This window comes from Procambarus clarkii, chromosome 65, assembly GCF_040958095.1.
Source record: "Procambarus clarkii isolate CNS0578487 chromosome 65, FALCON_Pclarkii_2.0, whole genome shotgun sequence".
NCBI lineage: Eukaryota > Metazoa > Arthropoda > Malacostraca > Decapoda > Cambaridae > Procambarus > Procambarus clarkii.
In genome coordinates this window covers 24,404,279-24,424,168 of record NC_091214.1, presented here as the reverse complement: position 1 = coordinate 24,424,168, position 19,890 = coordinate 24,404,279, and the positions used below count along the sequence as shown (strand labels likewise).

General features: G+C 40.8%; 1 protein-coding gene across 5 annotated transcripts in view; it reads left to right on the top strand.

Annotated features, from left to right (window-relative positions):
* LOC123771019 (microtubule-associated protein futsch) overlaps nt 1-19,596 on the top strand; it is a 50,560-nt gene extending 30,964 nt beyond the window's left edge. For 4 of the 5 annotated variants that reach the window (XM_045763236.2, XM_045763235.2, XM_045763233.2 and 1 more), the window contains exons 5-16: nt 31-308; nt 928-5,343; nt 5,849-7,201; nt 7,838-7,969; nt 8,426-8,584; nt 10,448-10,563; nt 11,410-11,524; nt 13,630-13,776; nt 13,947-14,141; nt 14,510-14,640; nt 16,843-16,920; nt 18,220-19,596. In XM_045763236.2, the coding sequence (XP_045619192.2) occupies nt 31-308; nt 928-5,343; nt 5,849-7,201; nt 7,838-7,969; nt 8,426-8,584; nt 10,448-10,563; nt 11,410-11,524; nt 13,630-13,776; nt 13,947-14,141; nt 14,510-14,640; nt 16,843-16,920; nt 18,220-18,787 (7,688 nt within the window). In that variant the 3' untranslated portion in view covers nt 18,788-19,596. The remainder of the gene's footprint in view (nt 1-30; nt 309-927; nt 5,344-5,848; nt 7,202-7,837; nt 7,970-8,425; nt 8,585-10,447; nt 10,564-11,409; nt 11,525-13,629; nt 13,777-13,946; nt 14,142-14,509; nt 14,641-16,842; nt 16,921-18,219) is intronic. The other variant, XM_045763237.2, reaches the window with a different exon arrangement.
* Nucleotides 19,597-19,890: the final 294 nt, after the last annotated feature.

Sequence of the window (19,890 nt, the reverse complement as noted above, 5' to 3'; positions counted from 1 at the left end):
ATTCTTAATTGGTAAATCCACTTGCTTCAGGAATGCAGCCAGTGCACCGCGCTGCAACCCGAGGTCGCAAGAAAGTGCTGGAGGTGCTTCGTGATCACGGGTGTGACTTGTCTTCCCGGGTTGCCACTGACTGGTCTACTACCCTCCACCATGCTGCTGCCCATGGTGACCTGGACCTGGTGAAGTGGCTCGTCTATAATGGGGTCAGATATGACTTGACTGACAAGGCTGGCCGGACAGCTCAGTACTATCCAAGGGCCAGGTACCACCGCAAGGTTCAGAAATTCCTGCGGTTTATTGCAAAGATGGTAAGTTGAAGAAAGTAACCAAATCAAATCAAAATCAAAATGTTTAATAAGGTACAACTGGCCTGCAAAAGCACTTCTGGATATTTTTTTGGGGTGTGATTACCTAATCTGCAAGTGCATTGTAGTCCTAATTTAAAATTGTTTGAGGTAGTTTGAATATGAAAAGGTAGGGAGGAAAGGGAATTATCAGGAGAAAGTGCCAAGCCATTACCACTATATAGCACTTTTAAGGGATACGGATTTCGGGTGGGACAGGAGGGAAGGAATAGTGCCCAACCACTTGGATGGTCGGGAAGTGAATGCCGACCTTCATGAAGTGAAACCATAGTTTCATGTAGATTGAAGTAGGCAGGTAGTTGTTAATGCTTCAATCATTTCTTATTGTAATAATAATGGGTTTCCTGGGAAACTTCTTAATAAATGGTAAATTTATTTCCATTTCCTTTCATGAACAAAGTTGAGGCGAATATTTAGTATTTTTTTAAAACGCTTGTTTCTGTGTGTTACTGTACAGAACCCATCATAACACTACAAAGAATTGTGTAATAAAAAAAAAAAAAAAAAAAAAAAATTAATAATAATAATAATAATAATAATAATGCAAGCTTACTACTTTCAGAACAAGCGGCCACAAAGTCATACTCAAGCTGGAAACTTGAGCAGCGAGTCAATTCAGGCAAAACTTGCTTCCTACACCAGAGCAACTGCCTTCACTACTGCCACACGAGGCAAAGGAGAGAGTACTCACAAGATGGATCTAAACTCTATCAATACACGGATATTATCAAGAGGAAATAAGGAATGGACAGATGAGAAATTGAAGAAAATGAACAAATCAGGAGATGGCATTATAGAGCAAAATTTAACGAATGCAGACGCACAGTTTGGTAATGACACCAAGGACATTCAAACTTCAAACCTGCCTGATATTATTCCAAAGCCACTGGAGATTAAAAAAGCCTTTTCAAAGAAAGGCGAAAAGCCCATTGTGGACTCGTCAAAGAGAAAACCCAAAGAGGACTCTAAGAAAGAAGGCAAGAAGCAAACTGAAGCAGGAGGAAAGAACCATGCGGCCCTCAATCCGAAGACAGACTTGCCAGGGGAAAAGAAGAAAGGTGTAGCAAGGGGAGCAAAACAGACCGAAACGAGTGGCTCGAGGAAGGAAGACCCAAGAGCAGAGCAACAACACCCAGAGGCAAGTTTGCAAGAGAAAATGGAGCCAAAGGTTGTTCCATCAAGGCTAGAGGAAGTAGGGGTGACTGAAGAAAAGATTGGAAAGGGAGTTGATAAAGTATTGGAACCAGAGAAAGAAAACAAAAGGGATGGACGATCCACGAGAGAACCAAAGAAGGCAGGAATGAAGAAAGAGGACAAAAAGACAGAAAATGAGCAGACTAGTACTACAAAAACTTTGCTGAAGATGGAGGAGGGAGGAGGAAAGAAGGAAGCCAGCAAGGAAGAGTTAAAAATGGAAAAAACAAACATAATGAAAACAAAGAAAGAAGCGGCAAATGTAAAGAAAACAAAGAAGGAAGAGGCAGAGACAGAAAAAGCAATGCAAACGAAAGATGAAGCAGACTCGCAAGAAGTTGCCCAGAAAATAAAGGCCGTGGGTATGACAACGAAGGAAAAAACAAAGACTGAAGTTATCCAAACAAAAACTAAAAACGAGGAAGCAAAATTGGAAGGAAATGCACTGAAAACAAAGGAAAATGAAAAACCAGAAGAAACGAATAAAGTGAAAGCAAAGAAGGAAGAAGCCAAAACAAAAGCCCCAGTGCAATCGAAGAATGAAGGAAAAGCTGAAGAAATTGTCTTGAAAGAAAAGAGGGAAGAGGCAAAAGCAGAAAATGCAAACGCCGTTAAAACTAAGAAGGAAGAAGCAAACATAAAGAAAAAGAAAGAATCTAATATGGAGGCTGGAATGAAGAAAAGGATGGAAGAATCGACTAAGGCAGAAGTAACGACACAAGTGAGCGTAAATCAATTAAAACAAGAAACTAGCAAAGATACAAAAACAAAGGAAGCCAAGAAGTTTGGAGCAAAGACAGGGAAACAAACAATTGAAGAAAATGGTGAAGAAAATGCCGTGAATGAGACTGCTAAAACCAGAATGACAAAGACACAGTCGACACCAAATATTACTGAAGACATGAAAGAAAGTGATGGAAAAACAAGTAGGAAGAATTTCAAAGCAAAGCAAGAAGAGGTAAAAGCAATCAAAGCAGAAGAAACAGACTTAAAGAAAATTGAACCTAGTGTCAATGGTGAACAAATTACAGAACGTAAAGCAAATAAAAGGAAAGCAGAAGACTCAAAGACAGGAGTAATAAAAGCTGACAAATTGACCAGCGGAACAAATAAAGAAAGGCAGAGAGAAGATCCTAAACGAGGTAAGATTGGTAAAGTTGAGATAAATGGTAATGATGGATTTAAAGAAACCCAAATAGATGGGATGGATAGAAAAGAACAGAAATCGTGTAATGCAGAGTTAAAGGAAGACGGAGATAGCACAACAAAAGTGTCTAGAGAGCCTGTAGGTTCAGCAGTACCACCGATTACTCCAGTGTGTACTGTGTCGGTGAAGCCTAAGGTACCTGTAGCAAATCGGAAGTCGACAGAACCTGTAGTATCGGCAACCCCAAAACCCAACAAAGCTGCGGAACCTAGCATGCCTGCAGCCAATTCAAAACCCAGCAATGAACTAGAACCTAGCAGGCCTGCGACCAATCCAAAACCCAGGAAAGATTCAGAATCTAGCATGCCTGCGGCCAATCCAAAACCCAGGAAAGATTCAGAACCTAGCATGCCTGCGGCCAATCCAAAACCCAGGAAAGATCTAGAACCTAGCATGCCTGCGGCAAATCCAAAACCCAGGAAAGATTCAGAACCTAGCATGCCTGCGGCCAATCCAAAACCCAGGAAAGATTCGGAACCTAGCGTGCCTGCGGCCAATCCAAAACCCAGGAAAGATTCGGAACCTAGCGTGCCTGGATCCAATCCAAAACCCAGCAAAGCTGCAGAACCTAGCGTGCCTGGATCCAATCCAAAACCCAGCAAAACTGCAAAATCTAGCATGTCTGGAGCCAATCCAAAACCTAGCAAAGCTGCAGAGCCTAGCGAGTCTGGAGCCAATCCAAAACCCAGCAAAGCTGCGGAACCTAGGGAGTCTGGAGCCAATCCAAAACCCAGCAAAGCTGCGGAACCTAGGGAGTCTGGAGCCAATCCAAAACCCAGCAAAGCTGCGGAACCTAGGGAGTCTGGAGCCAATCCAAAACCCAGCAAAGCTGCGGAACCTAGGGAGTCTGGAGCCAATCCAAAACCCAGCAAAGCTGCGGAACCTAGCGAGTCTGAAGCCAATTCAAAACCCAGCAAAGCTGCAGAACCTAGCGTGCCTGGATCCAATCCAAAACCCAGCAAAGCTGCAAAATCTAGCGTGTCCGGAGCCAATCGCAAAGCTGCAGAGCCTAGCGAGTCTGGAGCTAATCCAAAACCCAGCAAAGCTGCAGAGCCTAGCGAGTCTGGAGCTAATCCAAAACCCAGCAAAGCTGCGGAACCTAGGGAGTCTGGAGCCAATCTAAAACCCAGCAAAGCTACAGAGCCTAGTGAGTCTGGAGCCAATCCAAAACCTAGCAAAGCTGCCGAGCCTAGCGAGTCTGGAGCCAATCCAAAACCCAGCAAAGCTGCGGAACCTAGCGAGCCTGGACCCAATCCAAAACCCAGCAAAGCTGCGGAACCTAGCGTGCCTGGATCCAATCCAAAATCCAACAAAGCTGCAAAATCTAGCGTGTCCGGAGCCAATCCAAAACCCAGCAAAGCTGCAGAGCCTAGAGAGTCAGGAGCCAATCCAAAACCCAGCAAAGCTGCGGAACCTAGAGAGTCTGGTGTCAATCCAAAATCCAGTAAAGCTGTGGAACCTAGCGAGTCAGGAGCCAATCCAAAACACAGCAAAGCTACAGAGCCTAGTGAGTCTGGAGCCAATCCAAAACACAGCAAAGCTGCTGAACCTCTGGTGCCTGCAGCCAACCCGAAACCCACTGAACCTCTGGTGCCTGCAGCCAACCCGAAACCCACTGAACCTCTGGTGCCTGCAGCCAACCCGAAACCCACTGAACCTCTGGTGCCTGCAGCCAACCCGAAACCCACTGAACCTCTGGTGCCTGCAGCCAACCCGAAACCCACTGAACCTCTGGTGCCTGCAGCCAACCCGAAACCCACTGAACCTCTGGTGCCTGCAGCCAACCCGAAACCCACTGAACCTCTGGTGCCTGCAGCCAACCCGAATCCCACTGAATTGGCAGCACCTCGGGTGTCTGCAGCAAGCACAACATCCACTGAATTGACAGAACCTCTGGCAACTGCAGCCAACCCAAATTCCAATGAATCGGAAGAACCTCTGGCACCTGCAGCCAACCCAAAACCCACTGAGCTGGCAGAACCTCTGGCATCTGCAGGAAATCCTGGATCTACTATGACACAGTCTTGTGAAGGGCTTCCCGTATATGTAACATCTAAACCAGAAGAATATCCTGCATCTCGATCACTCTCTGATTGTACAGAACCCTGGGAGTCTGCAGTGCATACAGCACAGTCTGAATTGCCAGAACCTCTGGTGTCCGTATTACACACGGAATCGGTAGAACCAGTGGTGTCTCCAGTATCTTCTGTGGTACCTACTTATTCACCAGAACCTCTGTTATGTACAGCCCCTACAGAATCGGTTGAACCCCAGGTGTCTGTATTACCAGCAGAGTCGACTGAACCTTGGTCTCGTTCAGCACCTGCCGAGTTGGTAGAACCGTGGGAATCTGCCGCATCTCCGGCATTGTCTAATTTTGAAGAACCTCGGGTTTCTGTGGCACCTACCGAGACGGTAAAGCCTCTTGGGTCATCAGCGTCTACTGAGGTACCAGAACCATGGATGCCTGCAATGCCTAGCACGCCGACCGAACCTAAAGCGTCTCCAACGTGGGTACCAACTGTGTTGGCAGAGCCTCCAGTATTAGTAACGCCTACTGATTCTTCAGAACCTCAGGTATGTCCACTACCTACTAAATTTGTAAAAAGGTGAACAGTGTCTTAAAGAAATGAAACTAGTGACTCGAGGCATACAAAGATATTGTTCATTTAAGAGTTCATGTATAATTTTTTCAAACATGTTAACAGCTCTACTCTTGTCTTGTAAAATTCAACACAAGTACTGTAGTTCCAGCCAGTTTGTCTTCAGATCCTGAAAGTACCAGTGATGCCACTATTAGTTTGCTAGACTTAATCCATACAGTCCTTTACAAAAAGGCTATATTAAATGTGAAAAAATAATTTCAGTAACAGGGTAAGCCGATTTTCGTAGCTTATTTGTGTAGAGGTACACATTTTACTTAACTAAAAATCAAAATTTGGAAAGTGCAAATATAATTTTTTTTTTTTTTTTTTTTAATTTAGAAAGTAAAGGGCCATTTTATGTTCTCATTGGGCATATAATTTTACGCTGTGTACTCCAATTTGCATTGATCCATGTCTAATGCGTAACATTCTTCCAGGTACCAAAAGGGGCAGTTGCCCTAATGCATGGCTTGCAAGCTGTGGGCAATAAGACGATCACTTGGAACCCTTCTGATGAGGGGGAGCAACGTGCTGGACAGCTCGGGGAGAAGGGACAGGCAGCAGTTCTGGTTACAAATGGGGAACAAACAGTTGCCCAGCTTACAGAGAAAGTGGGACATCTTACAGACCAGCTTGTAAACAGAAAACAGATGGTCACTGAGCTCAGAGATGAGGTGGGAAGTCTTAAAAATCAGCTCTTAAGCAGGGAACAGACGATAGCTAAAATAACAAGTTCATTGGGACGTCTTACAGACCAACTTACAAATAAAGGACAGGAAGTCATGCGTCTGTCAAACAAGGTGGGATATTTCATGGAAGAACTCACAAATAGGGAGCAGACAATTGCCCAGCTCTCGGTAGAATTAAACAGACTCGGAAATCAGCTCTCATTTAAGGAAAAGACGATTGCCCAACTAAAACGCAAGGAACAAATGGTAGTCCAGTTAACAGATGAAGTAGGACATCTTACAGACCAGCTTAGAAATAAGGAAGAAACTGTTGCCCAGCTGACAAATGAGTTGAGAGCTCTTAAAGATCATCTTACAAACAGTAAACAGGCAGTAACTCAGCTCACAAATGAAATGGGACGCCTCACAATCAAGGAACAAGAAAATGAACAGTTCACAAACAAGGTAGAACACCTTGCAGGCCAACTTGCAAACAAAGAAGAAACGGTCAATCAGCTCCAAAATGAGGCAAGACGCCTTGCAGACCAGCTTGCAAATGGAGAAGAAATTAAAATCCAGCTTGCAAATGAGGCAGCATGCCTTAAAGACCAGCTCTCAAAAGAAGAGGAGACAGTCGCTCGGCTATCAAATGAAGTGGGACTTCTTGCGGATGAGCTCACCAGCCGGGAAGAGGCAGTTGCTCAGCTCACTAATGAGGTGGAATATTTCGGTGACCAGCTCGCACAGAGAGAAGAGGGACTTATCCAGCTCACAAATAAGATGCAACATCTCTCAAATCAGCTCGCAAACAAAGAGGAAATGGTCGACCAACTTGCTCATAAGGTGGAAGAGCTCACAAATCTGCTAAAAGATAAGGACGAGAGACTACTTCAATTAACAAATGAAGTAGATGATCTTAAAGGCCAGCTCAGAGATAGAAAAGATGCAGTTGACCCATTCACCGAAGAATTGAAATGTCTTGAAGGCCAGCTCAGAAAAGAGATTGATAATCTCAGAGATCAGATTACAAGTAAAGAACAAACAATTACCGAGCTCACTAGCAAGGTGAGGCACCTTACAGATCAACTTGAAAGCATGGACACAACAGCTACTTCCACTCAGGTGAGTCGAAGCTTAATAGATCTCATTTAAATGCAACATAAAACTTGGACCTAAATATTATCCCAGATCATTTGATTTAAAGATTCTTGTAGTAATATTTGTCCTGAAGATTCTTACTTGGATGTCATTCGACACTTCCTCCTTGAGATCTGCCAACTTGGGGAAGTGGGGGGGGGGGGAGGGGAACCCTTTTAAAAGCCTTAATATCCTTCTTGGGCACAATGTTGGGTGCATCAGTCCATTGACCGAGTTCTGTATATTGTACAGAATCGGTCAACTAATTCTATGACTGATGCCCAAGCTAGGCACCATTGATGCCATGGAAAATTTAACTTTTATGGGCCTGTGTATTGCGTGCACACCTTACTTTATTTTTGCTAAGTATTTATTGTTTTGTTTGCTGAAAGAGAAGCTTCATTACTTCCCTATATTCCGAGCCAACAGAGTGGCAGGATTAGCATTTCCAACAAAATTTTCGAGGATGAGTAAAATCTCATTAATTCCAAGAATGAAAGTTTGGCGTTTCCATTACCAGCCCTACAAAAGTGCTATGAGCCCGAGGCAGGGAAAGCAAACTAAAAAAGCATTGAATGTGTGTACAGGTATTTGTATTTATAATATATGCTTATTAAAAAGGAGGAAGAAAGGTTAGCAGCAGCAAGAGAGCGGGATGACGCCAGGGTGCAGGTCATCTCGATGCTTCAGGGGAGAGTCGACCACTTGTCACTCCAGCTGGTGGAGAGCGACAGGCAGGCACTGAAGATACAGGTACTGTGATACAGGTACTGTATGTTTACAAACCAAATTAAAGAATACTCTGGAGATTTTTTTCTGCAAAGCCCGTCCTTGCTAATATGAATCCAGCTTTCCAGGGAAGTAATCAAAGTTCCTTGTGTAAAAACCTAAGTTCATTTCTGAATGAACTTTGTACGATTCTTTAGTGCGACTGCAATATAAATGTTGTACTGAAATATTTGACAATCGGACGTCTCCAATTTCTAGTACAGAAAGTAATTTAATGAGCTAGCTTTTGTATATAAGCTAATTTTATAAGTTACAAAGAGTTCTTAGTAAAACTGCAGTAGTTAAATTTCTCCAATGGCAGTAGTTGATAATGCATCTTAAGTTCTAATAAAAGTCCATTTTCTAATGACATCTTCAGAACACAATAGCTTTCTGATAAAATATATTTGCATTCTATATATTTTGTTTTCCATTTGGCAGGAGAAACATAAGGCACTCTGCCAGACACTAGAGACAGAGAAAAGACAGAGGGAAGAAGAGAGAGAAACTAGTCAACGGGAGATAGCGTCTTTGACCTCACAACTACAGACGATCACCAACATGTCTAAGGAACCCGAGGATTCTAGTAGCAAAATAAAGGTTAGTTGCAGATCTCGTTGGGCTGTAACTAATATGTAGTACTAATATACCTATTATATTTATTGGTTAGCTTAACCCCTGCACTGCTCATACATGTAACGGTTTGAAGGAATAGATAGAACAAATGAATTATTGGATGGAAGGAGTAGGGGTAAATTTAGGGGACTTGGAGGAGGAAGAAAAGATGTAGTGAAAAGGTAAAGTTTTTAGTAATTAGGGATGAAAAGAACAGATTATAAGATTGTAATAAGTGATGAAATGAAAGGATTAGTAATAAAGAGAAGAGGGTAGGGAGGCCACTATCCATTTAAAATATATCGTTAGAAAGGGAATGGAACTTATCAATGTGATAAATGGTTTGAGACAATTTCCTGTAACATTCAAACATTAAAAGAAAATACCTAAAGTGCTCATACTGTATTATTCAGACATTTAAACTTTGTGCAAAAATACATTTTTGTCATTTTGAATTTTCAATATAAACTTAACATTGATTAAATTCTACAAAGTAGTAGTCACCAGAACCAGAAAACCCACAGTGCCCTGTGGGTTTTCTATCCACAAAACGGATAATCATGGAACACTGAAGTACATCACCTCAGACACTCGCCAGGTTCAATATCCTGATCAGAAGTTTCGTTGGCGACGACAACTCGTATAGTTTGAAGACTCGGCTCGCTCTGTCTTATCTGGAGCCTCAGCTCAGTGTCCACACGATCTTCTCTCCGGTCTGAGGACTCTCATTGTCCTACCTCCTTGCTCCATTTTCTGCCCTCTTTTTCTCTGATTAGTTGATGATCAAGCTACCAAAGAGGTAGCACAGGCATGAATAGCCCATAACTTTTTCTCATTATTCCCATACTTAATACCCCCCTGGATTGCCCATTACCATTGGATTATCAGACGAAGCTGGTAATTTCTCGGAAAGGGATAGACTATTCAACCTTTGATAACTATTTAAGGGTAAGATTTAACCTTGCCTCACCTTGCCTACCCTGGGACAGTGGTAGGTTTAAGTCACCTTCAGGGCTCAACCCAGGCAGTGGTATTTTCACAGAACTTTGGCACAGTACTGTATTCTAACAAATTATGATCATTTTTACTCTTGAAAAATAGCTAGTACAGTACTGTATTGTGAAGTCATTTTGCACTGTATACGTTAATTTTAGTATACAGTAAATAAGTGCTTTAAACATTTTGAACTTGAGAAATTATGACTTTGCTAATTTTGATGAATATAAAAAGTAAACTAAAAAATTGCTTCAAGCAATGCAAAATTTTTTTTTAAAGGCTTTTAAAAGGCTCTTGTATCACTTGCATCTTGATAGCTTTAACTTGGCATGAATTTTGTAGCTGATCAGATATGGCTCATACTGGGTGAAAAAAGTTCTGGTTTTCAGTAGATATTGAACAAAGGGTAGTTAGTTCCTGTAGTACATGTCTTAGTGCTTGAAGATATGTCGATCGACTTGATAATGGTCCCGAACGAATAAAAAAATTGTCGTCTTAATCTTGTGGTGTGTGGTTTGGTCATCAAAGTGCTTGAACATTTGGTGGTCACCCATGCATCAGGTTGTTGAAAGGGGCAGCGTTAAACAAAAACTCTCTGCATTAAATTTGTGTAGTTTTGAAAGTTGCCTTAATGGGTCTTTTGAGATCTTAAGAGAACTGCTTTTCTGATCTTATACCATAGCTACTTTAAAGGTCAGTTGGGAAGTGTTCACAACTCTAAATTTGTGTAAAGTTGAGAAACCAGATGTTCTTTTAAACTTGGCTCAATTTATTAGTTTTCCCCAATTATTTAAAATTAATAATTATGCTTTTTCAGTGTCAAATGTGTTCAATGGTTATATTTTTCTTCAGAGAAGTGGGCTTAGGAGCCTCCCCAGCCTAGGCAACATCAGCTACATAAATTCAGTCCTTCAGTGCCTCTTCAGCATTAGTAGCATCAAAGACTACTTCACCAGTGACTCGTACAGGTGAGAACCGTTATGTAGCTCGTACAGGCAAGACCACTTTTAACACCTGTCGTATACAGTAGATGAAAGCGCTTGGTTTGTAACTCATCCCTGTGAAAAGGTACAGTATTGTGTATAGTATTTCATACAAAACTTTTGCCAATAAATATAATGGTAAATACTTCTTCCAACATGACTCTCAATAGTGAACTCTGCCTGCATTATCTATACAAATGGGACTTGTTTGTAAAATAAATACCACCTAACAATACTTTGAGTTTTACTCTGAAAAAAATAAAGCATTAACTGCAATGAAATGTCCTTTTTCTGTGTAGCCAATGCACTATGTAGGTGCCTAGTGCATTGGCTGGGATACCATAGATACACCACACCTCTTGACTTTACAAGCCTATCTTGCTCAAGACTGTAACATAGCCGAAAGACTTTTTGGGTTCAATCCCTGAGCCCATTGTGTTCCTTTACAGCCACTTGGGCTGGACGGTAGAGCGACGATCTCACTTCATGCAGGTCGGCGTTAAATCCCTGACCGTCCAAGTGGTTGGACACCATTCCTTTCCCCGTCCCATCCTAAATCCTTATCCTGACCCTTTCAAAGTGTCATATAGTCTTAATGGTTTGGCACTTTCCCCTGATAGTTCCCTTCACTTCTGTAATCTTTTCCACTACTGCCCACAGGATGGGTATGGGGTGGATAATAAATTAACAAATCTAAAATGCCAGGCCCAGAATCCAGTGTGCTCAGAAGTAGGCTGGGCCTAGATTACAGCGATATTTTACTAAATTGCCCTAGTGCAGTATAATAATGTCCTAGATGGTCTCGCTTATTTTCTTTTAAACGCATTACAGGAATGATGTGAACGAGAACAGCGAGAATCGTGGAAGAGTTGCTACAGCCTTGGGTCAGGTCATGAAGGCCTTTCAGTCTGAACAAGGCACTGTTGAGGCTCTTGGCAACTTCAAGGTGAGTGCTGAACAAATACAAATATTTATTCAGGTAAATTACATACCTTTATGCATGGACTGTATGCGTGCATGCATGGTGGTCTGATGGCAAGTTATAGGCGACTGGTATAGTTTGGGAAAATTGTCTTGATTATTAGGTAGTTTAAAGTTGGATTGTATATATAATATTGTAAGCTTGCTTATACAGACTATATGGAAAGGATCCTTCATTGGATAAGCGAGATTCTTATAAGCAAAGTCCAAAAATAACCATATTTGAATTTGTTTTAATACCACAACAAACATAATATACAGTATATAAAAAATACTCTTAAGTATTTCATGCATTATAAAATGGATCAATTGTTCCTGTACAGTATAGTTTTGATGTGGGTGTTTCGAGTGATAACTCGACTTAAGACTGCAACATACAATACATGGAGGCCAAAAAATCTTTAAAATTGAAATGTCCCATATTTGACTGCACAAAATTACAGTTGCCTTGTATGCAGCACAAATAGTTTGGGTGGTATTTTAAATGCCACCCAAAGGCACTTGTTCTTTCATGCAAAGTTTGGTAGTTATTGTGCTGCAAAAGTGTGGGATTTTTGTTTGGCATAATTATTTATCAACACCTTTGCTATGATGTCCGAAACGCTTTGCGTAATAGTGGCTTTAGGCATTGTATGTACTAGCTCTATCTATAAGTCCACCAATATTTGTAAAAATTGCTTGTATGTATGTACCTTGCCTAAATAAACATTTATTTATTATATTTATTTATTATATTTATTTATGTAGGACCAGGTCAGGTAGTTGATAATGCCCGAAAAGCTTTGCGTAATAGTGGCTTTAGGCATTGTATGTACTAGCCCTATCTATAAATCCATCACTCTTTGTAAAATCTCTTGTATGTATGTACCTTACCTAAATAAACGCTTGATTTGATAATTATAGACAAGACCTTGTATTGGTAGAGCACAGCATATATACTGGATTTATCTTGACGACAAGTGTTAAAATGCCTCACTGATGCTGTTTAAGCTCTGTTAAGGCAACTGATGGAAATACCAAGGCACTTGAAGACTGCCAGTGGGCATGTTGTTGTATTTTGGATAGTGTTTTTTGGTAGTTTACTTTTATGCTTATAAATTTGTTAAATTCTCCATATTTTCAGTAAAGGTTAAGACATAAGCTTTTACAGGCACGCACACCATTTGAGGCCCCTATTATCAATAACATTAGACCTAATGGTATGAGATACTTAAGAGGTCTGTAAATACTGTACTTCATACTTAAGAATATTGGAAGATATTATTTTTTGCTTTACCCAGTTTGCTGCTAGTGCAGGCTACAAGACATGACTTGTCTCCAGTTTTCTCCGTGATTCCATGTATGGCTAACCATCCTGTGAGATGGGGGAGGGGGTCTAGCTAGCTCTCAAAGAGGGCTCTTGCTATAGTTCTCTAATCCTTCATATAGACTAGGATAGCAACAACTTTGTGTATGAGCTTGTTAATGGGGGGGGGGGGATATAAGCTGTGTGTGAAATTTTATAATCTACTTAGTGTGATGGATTGTGTGCCTTGCACACAATCTACAATATTGTAGAGAAGATTCTAATGTCAGTTTGTTAAAGATACTAAAAAAAAATTAATTAGTAAATTAGAAAAAATGCTATTAGAACTCTGCCTTAAGAGGAGAGGTGCCCAGTTACATTATTCACCCTCCCCCTCCCTCTAAAGCCTTGAAATGATGTAGAAAGACTTGATTGTCAAGATAAATTTGTTAAAAATTACTTATATTAGCACTATCAAAGGCATTATTCAAGTTTATAAAATTTTGCTCTTTATCTGGCCACAGCTTTTATCTGGCCTAGATTTGTCAACCTAGGCCTTGACTAGGTTGATGGCCTATAATGTTGTAACCTATAATGTTGAATTATACTAGAGTACTGTAGAGTAATAATTTCCCCTAGATTTGTAATAATTAGGCAGATGTAGTAATAAGATGTGGAGAGAATTCACCTTCCCTTGGTGAGAAGGTGGAAGATGTTGGAGAATCGGTGCCAGTTTTGGAGATAGGGCTTGGCAGTTTCCTAATCCTCTCACTGTTCTTCTGCAGGCAGTAATGGAGAGCTGCAGTAGGAAAGTTACCTTTAACGTGCAGGAAGACGACGACGACAACGATGATGATGACCAAGAGGTGGTGGTAGAGGGTTGTGATCTTCTAGCGTTGCTCCTGACAAAGCTGCATCAGGACCTGACACCCGTAAGTACAACAGTGGCATGTGACAGACAAGCTTGGAGAGATGGCAACAAGAGATTTTACATTATTGCTGCATATTTATTACTGCCCTTTATTTTCATTTAAATGCATTTAAATTAAATTAGCTTGAAAACTGCATTTCTCATTTAGCAATCTCTTCTGGTGGTTTTTAGATCACTATGTACAGGTGCAGTCTCAAGCATCTTCGGGAGCCTGAGGAACTAAAGTGCTCTTCCGTGGTGTCACGGATGTTTCACAGTGTACAAGAGACTCATGTGACCTGCACCAGGAGCAACCTCATTGTTGCACGTACAAGGGAGCACTTCCCTGTCCTCAACCTGGACCTTCGCACAGATTGTTTACTAGAGGTTTGTACACATTCTCAAATGAGTGAAAATTATACTTTAAATACTGTAGTATAGACTAGACAAAATATATAACATGAAAATGGGTAACCTGGGAAATATAATGCACTATTGAGCATGTGATGTTTCTCATAAACTGGCCTTGTAAAACTATTGAGTCACTTAGCTATATTGAGAAGTCTGATAGGGTTGAAAGCACACTAGCAAATATTCAATGTCCAAATGTGGTTATTCTGCATAGGTAAATCTTTGTCGTAAAAAATATAATCTTGATAAAAATATATTTACAAAATTCCTGAAAACCCAGCCATACCATTTAATCACTGCACTTTCCACACAAAGTGCAAGTTTTCATTTATAATCTTTCACAGGACCTAATCAAGCAACACTATGAGCCCAGGCACGTAATGTGGCCCTGCTCTGCCTGTGGACGACCTCACATGTGCCAGCAAGTCTCCTATCTTGTGCGCCTCCCTCAACTTCTTGTTGTCTGCCTTAATCGGTAATGTCCAGTACATTAGTGTTTGAGCTGTGTATTATGGCAAGTACAAATAGTGATAAGATTTTACTGACATTAACTACAGATAAATCTAAAGTTACTCAGGGGCCACTAATGCTCAAGTGACCTCAATGAGGACAGTAAGCTGGTAACTTGTCAAAGGTCCCCCCCCCCCCCTCTACCCCCCCGCCCCATTTGCCCTGATCTTTTCTAGCTGTATTTTAAAACCCAGCAGTTTTGACGTTTACGGCTTCAGCGGGTAGGCGGTTTCACGGGTTTACAACCCTATGGGTGAAAAAGCAACCCACATTTTCTGTCCTACATTGTGACTTGTCAAGCTTGAACCTGTTGCTCCTCATTTGTTACATCTGACCTTTTGAAGAAATTGTCCGGATTAACGTCCTCCAATTTCGGTATGTTATAGGTTTCAATGAAATCGTCCTGTCATGCCAGGTTTGCAGTGTTAAGTCCTGTGGCTTTCAACTGTTCCTGATACATGAGATGACTAAGCTTGGGGATGGTTTTTGCTGCAAAGTGTTGCACTTTTACCTGAACAGCTGTCTTTCTGAAGATGGTCTTCATGCCTGGATGCAATAATTTGCATCCAGGCAAATTTGATGTGGTTTGTAATATCCTCATCTGTCATTGATGTGTGTGATAAAAAAGGTTGGTCCCAAAATGGATCCCCCTGTGCCATCCCACTTACCACATTTCCCCGGTCAAGAGTCATTCAAATTCCCAGATTAACTCTAATATTAAAAAGCATTTGCCAATGTTCTGACCATTTGTGGAGATCATAGATCTTGGTAAGGCCTCGATATCATTTTCACTTGCCACTTTACCATTAATCGTGTCTGCCAATTTGGTTGTGGTTTGTAATATTCTCGTGTCGTTGGTTTGACAAAAAAGGCTTGGCGCCAAAATGGACCCCTTGCTGTATGCTACTCGCCACATTTATCCAGTCGAATTCCTTCTTGTTTAGCACGACTCTCTTTCTTTGATTTAACCATTGTTTAATCCAATCTAATATTCTAAGAGTTGGTCTTGATAAGCTAATTTAATGCATGTTATATTGACAGTGGGATAGAGAACGATCAATAAGTTTCTAAGCTTAGAAATTTACTGTATGGCAAGCTAGTTTCATAATTTGGTTCATGTACTTACCATGCACACCACCCCCCATCCAGTTGGTGGAAAAGTTAGTCACAATATCTTACTACAATATCTTATATTGTAGTATTGTATTGTAATACTGTATATTATACAGTATTTAGCAAGTGGGGGGGGGGAGATACTTTGTAAAGGTTTCCGGTAGATCATTTCGAATGAAATATTTACATTTCTTGAATGTTTGTTAGAACAGTCTCTAAATTCATGCACATTTTTGCACTCCATCACAGTGGTGGAAGGTATGTGAATAATTAGTTTACATTTGGTCAGATCTACACAAATACATACAGTAATGCAAATGTCTAGAGATACTTGTTACTACTGCTCAGCTTATAGTTACGTCTAGTAGTCGGCAAATTTTTTTTAGACGAGCCATGGAGATAATTCAATACAGTACTATGATATTTCATGATAGTATTGCTGGTGTTGATTTTACCGTGCCTCAGATCTACAAAGTTTTATTGAAGTTCTTGGTGAATTATTGTTCTAAAGTTACTTGTAGGCAATCCAATTTAGTAAACTTTATTGGAGGCAGACTTTTCATTGAACTTGGCAGCTCTAGTCGTGCATTTGGAGGCAAACATACGGTAGCCATATGACTGTTAACAATATTAATAATTTAATTGTATTTGTCTAGCTTCAGACAAGTGTTAAAAGTTGTTTTGGAGCAGAGTATGATAACAGATTTAGATAAGAGTTTCCAATAACATGTTAATGACTTGACTTGTCCTCGCTATTGGAAAGCGAGGTAAAAACTGTTTGGAGATCTTTAACAAAAGCCACAACCAGAAAGTTAATGTCTTTTAGAATTTTTTTATACTTTTAAGAAAACATTTAGAATTTTAAGGAATCACTTTCATAAATCTGAATGTAAAAACATTTTGGAGGAGTAATTTCTGCTTTGCTTGAAGAAAGCATTTGTAGAATGGTGAATATTGACGACATTTCTAGTTATATCCTTGTACAGTGGTTGAATGAAACATTTATGTAATTTTAATTCCTCAATTGACTAACTTGCACCCGATACGTTTACAGCAGTAAGACTAAGGAGACTCGAATTGGCTTCCCCCTCGAAGACCTAAGTCTTCAGGAGTGCAGCATGCCCTTTATACGGTAAGCCCTATTATGTGTAATACGTAATTTGATTATAAGATATACACTAGTTGTTAATTAGTATATTGAATATACTAATTAAAAAAAAAAAAAACCTAAAAAAAAAAGCTCTTAAACATCTTAAACATTGACTTAAACTCAGCGAGGGTTGGCTTTAATCAAATTGGGCCCTGCACCTAAAGGGCCCCATGCTAGGGTAATCTACTCTAATTTTGTAAAGTACAACTGCATTCTAACAGTAAATGTTTACATTTTGAATGTTTTCCCCAAACACTAAATATTTTTAATAAATCATTTCACTAAAACCTTGTCTGTGAGCCAAGGAATTCCACTAAAATGTTCCCAGTTGGGCCCTGCACCACCTAAAGCCAACCCCGTCTAAATCTGCTCCATTGTGGCAAGTATTGGCTTAGCAAGGGGCGAGGTTGAGCCACAATCTCGATAACGGCCACCGGTTTACCTAGTGGCAACCACGCTCTCTTGCTTTCTCATCATTCCTCCTCTGTGGTTGTAGTTGACTCTCGTAGTGCCCTCATGGCTTTATGGTCTTTTAATCCTGTCCATCCGGTGGTCATAGATTCAACATTGGCTGTTTCTTATTTCTAGTAAATTTAAATCGGTAGAATTTTGCTGGGTTCCCAGCCATATTGGTGTTTCTTTCAATGAGCGTGCAGATGCTGCCGCTAAGGAAGCTATCCGTTCTTGTCCCATCTCCCGTAAAGGTATTCCTTATTCCGACTTTTATCCTGTTATTCATTCCTCCATCCTTGCCCATTGGCAGGGTTGTTGGTCCTCTGTAGTTTAGTAACAAGCTGCAAACTCTCAAACGTAGTGACCCCCGTGGCCTTCCTCCTACCACCTTAACCAGCGGTGGGAAACTGCTTTGGCACGGCTGCGGGTTGGCCATACTCGCTTGACCCACAGTCACTTAATGGAGCGCCGCCCTGCTCCGTATTGTCCAAATTGCGTTGTCCCTCTTACAGTTGTGCAGAGTGTCTTGCTTTCTGACCGTCCCTCGCGGTCACTTGTCCCTTGATAGAATTCTAGGTGAATCGGATACTTTTGATATCGTTCGCCTTGTGCATTTTTGTTCTCGTATTGGCATTCTTGGTGATATTTAGCACCCTCTGATTATTTCGCACTTTGATGGTGCTACATAGCCTTCCCGGTTTGGTGCCTTCTTTTGATACTTACCTTACCTTAACTCTTGTGCACATTTTTTAAATTAAAATTTTTAATAAAGGTAATGTGTTCATATTTTAGTAAATAGTCATTCACTTGGTCTTTCTATTTTGACAGCAGTAAAGTGTACAGCTTGTGGGCCGTCTGTGGTCAACGAAGTGAAGAGAGCGCCTCCACTTGCATCACAAATAGTGCCAACTCTTCCACAATCGACCCCAATAAGACCAGTAACATTCCTAATGATACCACCACCACTGACACCATCACCACCAGTTTTGCAACAGATACCAATCTCACCACTACTACCACCAGCAGTAACTTTGCAACTGATGCTAGTACAATTAGCACCACTGAAAACTCTGAACCGGACACTGGTTTCCCCACCACTAGCTTTGTGAATGATACCAGTGCCAGCACTACCAGCAGCTTTGCAACCAGTGACACTGCTACCACCACTAACACCACCAGTAGCTTTGCAACTGATACTAGTATGGTATCATGCAGCAGCACTGAAACTGACGCAAATGAGCACACCACTGGTAGCTGTACCCCATACAGTGCTTTCTGCCGTTTTACGGACAAGAGGCGGTGGCGAGATTGCAGTGGGAAGTTGCAAGAGGAATATCCCAGCACACTCCTGCAGGACTCGCACCCCACCATTCTTTTCTATGTTGCACAAAACTGAAACCTTTATCTCGCTTGTCATTTTTTTTTTTATTTATTTACATAGCTGATAATTTATGTATTAATCTTGTACTTCCTGACCTGTGCTTTTGTTACAACAGCTAATAGTCAAATGTCAAGCAACATTGTCTGGGCATTACATGTGCAGCATCGGGCTGCATGCAAGGTCATTCTCAAACAGTTACAAAAGGTAATTACAGTATGTATCTGAAACAAGACATGCTGACCATTTTTGTTTGTTTTTGGCTTTACTGAGAGCTTCAACTGAGCCACATTTAGTGGAAGAAAGGAATGTTATAAGCAAGCTAATTGGGTAACTCAATGGTGTTGGCAAGTCCCCGATTTGAGACTTTTGTGATAGCATGTCAAATTGGTGCTTTTTGCAGCTACTACCACAGCAGATGCAGTGTGGGCTGACTATAGTGTTCTGTCCTTTTATAGACTAAGGGTGTCAATGACATATTTAAGAAGTTGCTAGCTAATCTGGAGTAAAAGCTCCTAAATTTCTTTAACTGTTGATAATTCATATGCTTTGATGTGATGGAGACTTGATACACAGCCTAATGCAAAAGACGGTGGCTCACATGTGTTGATCATAATAAGGCAGAGGCCTCGTATTTGCTTTCCCTTATCCACAGACAGTGGCAGAATGATACACATACGGCCCTACTTTTACCAACCAACCAGCTAGTACTCTATAATTGGCAATTGCTCCAAACTTTTGTATGCAAAATTGTAATAATCATAAATTACCATTATATGTTTATACCACATATGCATGTAGTACTGCAATAAAAGGCATTATTATAATTACTGTTACACTTGGATATCCTTACCAGAACACCATGGGGTTTAATTTTTTTCTCTGCATAACTTCTAAGAAAATAATAAATACTTCAGACTAAGGAATGTTCTATCTGGTAGCCAGGTATCATGAGATTGACAGTGTGGCCCCTTGGTGGCTTAAACATCAGGCTCTCGTCTGACATTAAATAATCTCGTATTTTGCCTATGGTAACTGTTTACAGATCTAAAACTACCTTACGTATACACACAATTACTAAACACACATTGGAAATTGGAACAAATTAAAAACTCGAACCA